The sequence below is a fragment of the Heterodontus francisci genome, unplaced genomic scaffold (assembly GCF_036365525.1).
Source record: "Heterodontus francisci isolate sHetFra1 unplaced genomic scaffold, sHetFra1.hap1 HAP1_SCAFFOLD_836, whole genome shotgun sequence".
NCBI lineage: Eukaryota > Metazoa > Chordata > Chondrichthyes > Heterodontiformes > Heterodontidae > Heterodontus > Heterodontus francisci.
Window position 1 is genome coordinate 111327 of NW_027141810.1, and position 10249 is coordinate 121575.

Here is a 10249-nt window from a genome sequence, read left to right on the forward strand (position 1 = left end):
GCCAGGGTTCCTGCTCCTGATCTCTGTCCAGTGACCCCTGGGTTAGAGAGAGAGGGGGAAATCAGCCAGGGTTCCTGCTCCTGATCACTGTCCAGTGACCCCTGGGTTAGAGAGAGAGAGAGAGGAAATCAGCCAGGGTTCCTGCTCCTGATCACTGTCCAGTGACCCTTGGGTGAGAGAGAGAGGGGAAATCAGCCAGGGTTCCTGCTCCTGATCACTGTCCAGTGACCCCTGGGTTAGAGAGAGAGGGGAAATCAGCCAGTGTCCTGCTCCTGATCACTGTCCACTGACCGCTGCGTTAGAGAGAGAGGGGAAATCAGCCAGGGTTCCTGCTCTGATCACTGTCCAGTGACCCCTGGGTTAGAGAGAGAGAGGGAAATCAGCCAGGGTTCCTGCTCCAGATCACTGTCCAGTGATCCCTGGGTTAGAGAGAGAGGGGGAAATCAGCCAGGGTTCCTGCTCTGATCACTGTCCAGTGATCCCTGGGTTAGAGAGAGAGGGGGAAATCAGCCAGAGTTCCTGCTCCTGATCACTGTCCAGTGACCCCTGGGTTAGAGAGAGAGGGGGAAATCAGCCAGAGTTCCTGCTCCTGATCACTGTCCAGTGACCCCTGGGTTAGAGAGAGAGAGGGGGAAATCAGCCAGGGTTCCTGCTCCTGATCACTGTCCAGTGACCCCTGGGTTAGAGAGAGAGAGGGGAAATCAGCCAGGGTTCCTGCTCCTGATCACTGTCCAGTGACCCCTGGGTTAGAGAGAGAGAGGGGGAAATCAGCCAGGGTTCCTGCTCCTGATCACTGTCCAGTGACCCCCTGGGTTAGAGAGGGGAAATCAGCCAGGGTTCCTGCTCCTGATCACTGTCCAGTGACCCCTGGGTTAGAGAGAGAGAGGGAAATCAGCCAGGGTTCCTGCTCCTGATCACTGTCCAGTGATCCCTGGGTTAGAGAGAGAGAGGGAAATCAGCCAGGGTTCCTGCTCCAGATCACTGTCCAGTGACCCCTGGGTTAGAGAGAGAGGGGAAATCAGCCAGAGTTCCTGCTCCTGATCACTGTCCAGTAACCCCTGGGTCAGAGAGAGAGGGGAAATCAGCCAGGGTTCCTGCTCCTGATCACTGTCCAGTGACCCCTGGGTTTGAGAGAGAGGGGGAAATCAGCCAGAGTTCCTGCTCCTGATCACTGTCCAGTGACCCCTGGATTAGAGAGAGAGAGGGGAAATCAGCCAGGGTTCCTGCTCCTGATCACTGTCCAGTGACCCCTGGTTAGAGAGAGAGAGAGGGGAAATCAGCCAGGGTTCCTGCTCCTGATCACTGTCCAGTGACCCCTGGGTTAGAGAGAGAGAGGGAAATCAGCCAGGGTTCCTGCTCCTGATCACTGTCCAGTGATCCCTGGGTTAGAGAGAGAGGGGAAATCAGCCAGAGTTCCTGCTCCTGATCACTGTCCAGTGACCCTGGGTTAGAGAGAGAGAGGGGGAAATCAGCCAGGGTTCCTGCTCCTGATCACTGTCCAGTGACCCCTGGTTTAGAGAGAGGGGAAATCAGCCAGGGTTCCTGTTCCTGATCACTGTCCAGTGACCCCTGGGTTAGAGAGGAGGGGAAATCAGCCAGGGTTCCTGCTCCTGATCACTGTCCAGTGACCCCCTGGGTTTAGAGAGAGAGAGGGGGAAATCAGCCAGGGTTCCTGCTCCTGATCACTGTCCAGTGACCCCTGGGTTAGAGAGAGAGGGGGAAACCAGCCAGGGTTCCTGCTCCTGATCACTGTCCAGTGATCCCTGGGTTAGAGAGAGAGAGGGGAAATCAGCCAGGGTTCCTGCTCCTGATCACTGTCCAGTGATCCCTGGGTTAGAGAGAGAGGGGGAAATCAGCCAGGGTTCCTGCTCCTGATCACATGTCCAGTGACCCCTGGGTTTAGAGAGAGAGAGGGGGAAATCAGCCAGGGTTCCTGCTCCTGATCACTGTCCAGTGACCCCTGGGTTAGAGAGAGAGGGGAAATCAGCCAGGGTTCCTGCTCCTGATCACTGTCCAGTGACCCCTGGGTTACAGAGAGAGGGGGGAAATCAGCCAGGGTTCCTGCTCCTGATCACTGTCCAGTGACCCCTGGGTTAGAGAGAGTGGGGGAAATCACCCAGGGTTCCTGCTCCTGATCACTGTCCAGTGACCCCTGGGTTAGAGAGAGAGAGGGGGAAATCAGCCAGGGTTCCTGCTCCTGATCACTGTCCAGTGACCCCTGGGTTACAGAGAGAGGGGGAAATCAGCCAGGGTTCCTGCTCCTGATCACTGTCCAGTGACCCCTGGGTTAGAGAGAGTGGGGGAAATCACCAGGCTTCCTGCTCCTGATCACTGTCCAGTGACGCCCTGGGTTAGAGAGAGGGAAATCAGCCAGGGTTCCTGCTCCTGATCCCTGTCCAGTGATTCCTGTCTCGGGACAGTTTCCGCAATGGCTCTCCTGGTCTCCCGTGACTGTTGAGGTTGTGATGAATGTTTTCTGTTTTCCATCTCTCCCTTTCCCGCTTTACTTCCACCTTTATAGAAATCATAGAAAGTTTAAGGCAACGATCGAGGCCATTTGGCCCATCGTGTCTGTCCCAGCCGCAGAACGATTCACCAATTCTCATCCCACAGAGAATCCTAGAAAATCACCTTCCTCACTCTCCACACTCGCTTGCTTTCTCTCCCATTCCCCACATGAACGCTCTCCCCATCTGTCTATCTCTCTCTCCTTCACTTGCTCTCTTTTCTCCCAAACTGGCCTGAGCCTCTGACAGTGCGGCACTCCCCCGGTACTGACACTCCGACAGTGTGACACCCCCTCAATACTGACCCTCTGACAGTGCGGCTCTCCCTCAGTACTGACCCTCTAACAGTGTGACACTCCCTCAGTACTGACCCTCTAACAGTGTGACACTCCCTCAGTACTGACCCTCTGACAGTGTGACACCCCCTCAGTACTGACCCTCCGACAGTGCGGCTCTCCCTCAGTACTGCCCCTCCGACAGTGCGGCACTCCCTCAGTACTGACCCTCCGACAGTGCAGCTCTCCTCGGTACTGAACCTCCGACAGTGCGGCACTCCCTCAGTACCTACCCCTCCGAGAATGCGGCACACCCTCCGTACTGACCTCCGACAGTGCGGCGCTCCCTCAGTACTGACCCTCCGACAGTGCGGCTCTCCCTCGGTACAGACCCCTCCGACAGTGCGGCGCTCCCTCAGTACTTACCCTCCGACAGTGCGGCTCTCCCTCAGTACTGACCCTCGGACAGTGTGACACTCCCTCAGTACTGACCCTCCTATCATTGTCTCCAGTCCCCGTCACAAACTCCGTTCGCCAGCTACCGACTCTGTCCCTCTCCCTGGTGACTGTCTCAGTCTGAACCCAGACTGTTCACAACCTCGCTGTCAGATTTAACCCCCCGCGATGAGATTCCGACCACATATCCTCACCGTCACTGACACTGTCTATTTCCACCTCCGGAACGTCGCCCCGACTCCGCCCCAGTCTCAGCTCATAGGCTGCTGAAACCCTCACCGTGCCTTCGTTCCCCTCCAGACTCGACCATTCCCGAGGCTCTCCCGGCTGCTCTCCCACATTCCACCCTCCGAAACTCAGCTCATCCCAAATCTCCTGCTGATCCTCCCCGTGTCCTAACTCGCACCGAGTCCCGTTCACCCGTCACCCCCTGTGCTCGCTGACCGACACCGGCTCCCGGTCCGGTAACACCTCGATTTTAAAATTCTCATCCTCGTTTTCAATCCTCCATGGCCCCTCACTCCCCCCCTCCCTATCTCTGTAACCTCCTCCAGCCCCTACAACCCTCCCTATCTCTGTAACCTCCTCCAGTCCCTACAACCCTCCCTATCTCTGTAACCTCCTTCAGCCCCTACAACCCTCCCTATCTCTGTAACCTCCTCCAGTCCCTACAACCCTCCCTATCTCTGTAACCTCCTCCAGTCCCTACAACCCTCCCTATCTCTGTAACCTCCTTCAGCCCCTACAACCCTCCCTATCTCTGTAACCTTCCTCCAGCCCCTACAAACCTCCCTATCTCTGTAACCTCCTCCAGTCCATACAACCCTCCCTATCTCTGTAACCTCCTCCAGTCCCTACACCCCTCCCTATCTCTGTAACCTCCTCCAGTCCCTCCACCCCTCCCTATCTTTGTAACCTCCTCCAGTCCCTACTGCCCTCCCTATCTCTGTAACCTGCTCCAGTCCATACAGCCCTCCCTATCTCTGTAACCTCCTCCAGCCCCTACAACCCTCCCTATCTCTGTAACCTCCTCCAGCCCCCTACAACCCTCCCTAACTCTGTAACCTCCTCCAGCCCCTACAACCTTCCCTATCTCTGTCACCTCCTCCAGTCCCTACAACCCTCCCTATCTCTGTAACCCCCTCCAGCCCCTACAACCCTCCCTATCTCTCTAACCTCCTCCAGCCCCTACCACCTTCCCTATCTCTGTCAACTCCTCCAGTCCCTACAAACCCTCCCTATCTCTGTAACCTCCTCCAGCCCCTGCAACCCTCCCTATCTCTGTAACCTCCTCCCAGCCCCTACCACCCTCCCTATCTCTTTAACCTCCTCCAGCCCCTACAACCCTCCTATCTCTGTAACCTCCTCCAGCCCCTACAACCCTCCCTATCTCTGTAACCTCCTCCAGCCCCTACCACCTCCCTATCTCTTTAACCTCCTCCAGCCCCTACAACCCTCCCTATCTCTGTAACCTCCTCCAGCCCCTACAACCCTCCCTATCTCTGTAACCTCCTCCAGCCCCTACACCCTCCTATCTCTTTAACCTCCTCCAGCCCCTACAACCTTCCCTATCTCTGTAACCTCCTCCAGCCCCTACAACCCTCCTATCTCTGTAACCTCCTCCAGCCCCTACACCCTCCCTATCTCTTTAACCTCCTCCAGCCCCCTACCACCCTCCCTATCTCTTTAACCTCCTCCAGCCCCTACAACCCTCCCTATCTCTGTAACCTCCTCCTAGCCCCTACAACCCTCCTATCTCTGTAACCTCCTCCAGCCCCTACCACCCTCCCTATCTCTTTAACCTCCTCCAGCCCCTACAACCTTCCCTATCTCTGTAACCTCCTCCAGCCCCTACAACCCTCCTATCTCTGTAACCTCCTCCAGCCCCTACCACCCTCCCTATCTCTTTAACCTCCTCCAGCCCCTACAACCCTCCCTATCTCTGTAACCTCCTCCAGCCCCTACAACCCTCCCTATCTCTGTAACCTCCTCCAGTCCCTACGACCCTCCCTATCTCTGTCACCTCCTCCAGCCCCTACAACCCTCCTTATCTCTGTAACCTCCTCAGTTCCTCCTGAATACCCCCCGATTTTGATCAGAATTGGCCCCAATGTAATAAAATGACCAAGAGGGAACAGAAAGCTGAGAAATGGAAAGTTTTTATTGTGACAGGAAATGTCATTCAAACCAAGACTAAACCCGTATTCAAAATTTCACAGTGCAGGGACACCAGGGGAAGGGCCCACGGTGCAGGTTCACCACGGGGACGGGCCCACCGTGCGGGGACACCAGGGGAAGGGCCCACGGTGCAGGTTCACCACGGAACGGGCCCACCGTGCAGGGACACCAGGGGAAGGCCCACAGTGCAGGGAAACCAGGGGAAAGGCCCACGGTGCAGGGACACCAGAGCGAAGGGCCCACCATGCAGGTTCACCACGGGACGGGCCCAGCTGTGCAGGACACCAGAGGAAGGGCCCACGGTGCAGGAAAACCAGGGGAAAGGCCACGGTGCAGGGACACCAGGCGAAGGGCCCACCGATGCAGGTTCACCACGGGACGGGCCACTGTGCAGGGACACCAGGGGAAGGGCCCACGGTGCAGGAAACCAGGGGAAAGGCCCACGGTGCAGGGACACCAGGCGAAGGGCCCACCATGCAGGTTCACCACGGGACGGGCCCACTGTGCAGGGACACCAGAGGAAGGGCCCAGGTGGCGGGGAAACCAAGGAAGGGCCCAGGGTCAAGGGACACCAGGGGAAGGGCCCACAGGGGAGGGACAACAGGGGGAAGGGCCCACGGTGGAGGGACACCAGGGGAAGGGCCCACAGGGAGGGACACCAGGGGAAGGGCCCACAGGGGAGGGACACCAGAGGAAGGGCCCACGGTGGAGGGACACCAGGGGAAAGGCCCACGGTGGAGGGACACCAGGGGATGGGCCCACGGTGCAGGGACACCAGGGATGGGCCCACGGTGCAGGGACACCAGGGGATGGGCCCACGGTGCAGGGACACAAGGGGAAGGCCCACAGGGGAGGGACACCAGAGGAAGGGCCCACGGTGGAGGGACACCAGGGGAAGGGCCCACGGTGCAGGGACACCCGGGGATGGGCCCACGGTGGAGGGAAACCAGGGGAAGGGCCCACGGTGGAGGGACACCAGAGGAAGGGCCCACGGTGGAGGGACACCAGAGGAAGGGCCCACGGTGGAGGGACACCAGAGGAAGGGCCCACGGTGCAGGGACACCCGGGGATGGGCCCACGGTGGAGGGAAACCAGGGGAAGGGCCCACGGTGGAGGGACACCGGGCAAAGGGCCACGGTGCAGGAACACCCGGGGAAGGGCTCACGGTGCAGGGACACCAGGGGAAGGGCCCACGGTGGAGGGACACCAGGGGAAGGGCACACGGTGGAGGGACACCGGGCAAAGGGCTCACGGTTCAGGAACACCAGGGAAGGGCACACGGTGGAGGGACACCGGGCAAAGGGCTCACGGTGCAGGGACACCAGGGAAAGGGCCCACGGTGGAGGGGACACCAGGGGAAGGGCACAACCGGTGGAGGGACACCGGCAAAGGGCTCTCGGTGCAGGGACACCAGGGAAAGGGCTCACGGTGCAGGGACACCTGGGGAAGGGCCCACGGTGGAGGGACACCAGAGGAAGGGCCCACGGTGGAGGGACACCAGGGGAAAGGCCCACGGTGGAGGGACACCAGGGGATGGGCCCACGGTGCAGGGACACCAGGGGATGGCCCACGGTGCAGGGACACCAGGGGATGGGCCCACGGTGCAGGGACACCAGGGGAAGGCCCCACAGGGGAGGACACCTGAGGAAGGGCCACGGTGGAGGACACCAGGGGAAGGGCCCACGGTGCAGGGACACCGGGGATGGGCCCACGGTGGAGGAAACAGGGGAAGGGCCCACGGTGGAGGGACACCAGAGGAAGGGCCCACGGTGGAGGGACACCAGAGGAAGGGCCCACGGTGGAGGGACACCAGAGGAAGGGCCCACGGTGCAGGGACACCCGGGGATGGGCCCACGGTGGAGGGAAACCAGGGGAAGGGCCCACGGTGGAGGGACACCGGGCAAAGGGCCCACGGTGCAGGAACACCCGGGGAAGGGCTCACGGTGCAGGGACACCAGGGGAAGGGCCCACGGTGGAGGGACACCAGGGGAAGGGCACACGGTGGAGGGACACCGGGCAAAGGGCTCACGGTTCAGGAACACCAGGGGAAGGGCACACGGTGGAGGGACACCGGGCAAAGGGCTCACGGTGCAGGGACACCAGGGAAAGGGCCCACGGTGGAGGGACACCAGGGGAAGGGCACACGGTGGAGGGACACCGGGCAAAGGGCTCTCGGTGCAGGGACACCAGGGAAAGGGCACACGGTGCAGGGACACCTGGGGAAGGGCCCACGGTGGAGGGACACCAGGGGAAGGGCACACGGTGGAGGGACACCGGGCAAAGGGCTCATGGTGCAGGGACACCACGGAAAGGGCCCACGGTGGAGGGACACCAGGGGAAGGGCACACGGTGGAGGGACACCGGGCAAAGGGCTCACGGTTCAGGAACACCAGGGGAAGGGCACACGGTGCAGGGACACCAGGGGAAGGGCCCACGGTGGAGGGACACCAGGGGAAGGGCACACGGTGGAGGGACACCGGGCAAAGGGCTCACGGTGCAGGGACACCCGGGGAAGGGCTCACGGTGCAGGGACAACGGGCAAAGGGCTCACGGTGCAGGGACACCAGGGAAAGGGCCCACAGTGGAGGGACACCAGGGGAAGGGCCCACGGTGGAGGTTTCTAGGAGCCCCTGACGGGTGGCATCTCATCCAGGAACTTTCTCAGCTTGCTTGGGTAATCTGTCATCACACCTGTCACCCCATAGTCCAAGGCCTGTCTGTAATCACTTTCCTCATTCAAAACCCAGAAATAAACCTGAAAGACACAAGGAAACAAACCACAAAATGTCAGGGTAATGTAGAGGGAGCTCTGTCTTGAACCTGTCCCCGGGAGTGCTCGATACTGACACTGGGTATAAAGTGGGGGGTTTACACTGTCAGGGTAATGTAGAGGGAGCTCTGTATTGTACCTGTCCCGGGAGTGCTCGATGCTGACACTGGGTATAAAGTGGGGGGTTTACACTGTCAGGGTAATGTAGAGGGAGCTCTGTATTGTACCTGTCCCCGGGAGTGCTCGATGCTGACACTGGGTATAAAGTGGGGGGTTTACACTGTCAGGGTAATGTAGAGGGAGCTCTGTATTGTACCCGTCCCCGGGAGTGCTCGATGCTGACACTGGGTATAAAGTGGGGGGTTTACACTGTCAGGGTAATGTAGAGGGAGCTCTGTATTGTACCTGTCCCGGGAGTGCTCGATGCTGACACTGGGTATAAAGTGGGGGGTTTACACTGTCAGGGTAATGTAGAGGGAGCTCTGTATTGTACCTGTCCCCGGGAGTGCTCGATACTGACACTGGGTATAAAGTGGGGGGTTTACACTGTCAGGGTAATGTAGAGGGAGCTCTGTATTGTCCCCGTCCCTGGGAGTGCTCGATGCTGACACTGGGTATAAAGTGGGGGGTTTACACTGTCAGGGTAATGTAGAGGGAGCTCTGTATTGTCCCCGTCCCTGGGAGTGCTCGATGCTGACACTGGGTATAAAGTGGGGGGTTTACACTGTCAGGGTAATGTAGAAGGAGCTCTGTATTATACCTCACTGTACCTCAATCTTCTGATCACTGTACTTCAATCCCCTGATCAATGTACCTCAATCCCCTGATCAATGTACATCAATCCCCTGATCACTGTACCTCAATCCCCTGATCACTGTACATCAATCCCCTGATCACTGTACATCAATCCCCTGATCACTGTACCTGAATCCCACGATCTGTCAAGTGTCTGATCAATGATTTCCGCATCAATAACCTGCAGAGAGAGACAGAGAGAGAGAGATCAGGCTGTGAAATGAGTGATTGACAACGAGGGAGAGAGAGATAGAATGAGTGAGGGATAGATAGAAAGAGAGGGAGAGAGACAGGGACGGAGAGAGGGAGAGAAACAGAGAGGGAGAGAGAGACAGAGAGAGAGAGACAGAGAGAGAGAGATGGAGGGAGAGAGAGAGACGTGGAGAGACGTGGGGAGAGACGTAGAGAGAGAGGGAGAGAGATAGACAGAGATAGACAGAGAGAAAGAGAGAAACAGACAGAGAGAGAGGGAAAGAGAGAAAGACAGAGAATGAGATAGACAGAGAGATAGAGAGAAAGAGAGGGATAGACAGAGAGGGATAGACAGAGAGGGATAGACAGAGAGGGAGTGACAGAGAGGGAGTGACAGAGAGAGAAAGACAGCAAGAGAGAGACGTAGAGAGAGACAGAGAGAGAGGGAGAGAGATAGACAGAGAGAGAGAGAGAGAGAGGGAGAGGGAGAGGGAGAGGGAGAGGGAGAGGGGGAGGGAGAGAGAGAGGGAACTTCTCTGCTCCTCACCAGTCCAGGAGACGGGCCACGTGTTTGTTCCTCAGGATTGGCATCTCCGGAAAGTAATATCTGTTCGGATAAAGAGAGGGTGTTAGGGCAAACTGCACAGGCCAGAGTCTGGAATCTTCCTGTCCCCGGGGCGGGGCTCAGTACCGCACAGCGGGTGTGAGATCAGGCCGACACATCACATGACGGAGCCTGGGATCTTCCTGTCCCCGGTGCGGGGCTCAGTACCGCACAGCGGGTATGAGATCAGGCCGACACATCACATGACGGACTCTGGGATCTTCCTGCCCCCCGGTGTGGGGCTCAGTACCGCACAGCGGGTGAGAGACCAGGCCGACACATCACATGACTGAGTCTGGGATATTCCTGCCCCCTGGTGTGGGGCTCAGTATCGCACAGCGGGTGAGAGACCAGGCCGACACATCACATGACGGTGCCTGGGATCTTCCTGCCCACGTGTGGGGTTTATGAGCAGCCGAGAACAAAGAACAAACAAAGAAAATTACAAGCACAGGAACAGGCCCTTCGGCCC

At 58.6% G+C, this 10249-nt stretch overlaps 1 protein-coding gene across 1 annotated transcript in view; it reads right to left on the reverse strand.

The window, feature by feature from the left end:
- Positions 1-7945: 7945 nt before the first annotated feature.
- The window catches only part of LOC137364725 (lysophospholipase D GDPD1-like), a 28165-nt gene continuing 25861 nt past the window's right edge, over positions 7946-10249 (reverse strand). The window contains exons 8-10 of the mRNA XM_068027755.1: positions 9721-9780; positions 9111-9162; positions 7946-8171 (exon numbers count right to left, since the gene is read on the reverse strand). Of these exons, the coding sequence (XP_067883856.1) occupies positions 8037-8171; positions 9111-9162; positions 9721-9780 (247 nt within the window). The 3' untranslated portion in view covers positions 7946-8036. The remainder of the gene's footprint in view (positions 8172-9110; positions 9163-9720; positions 9781-10249) is intronic.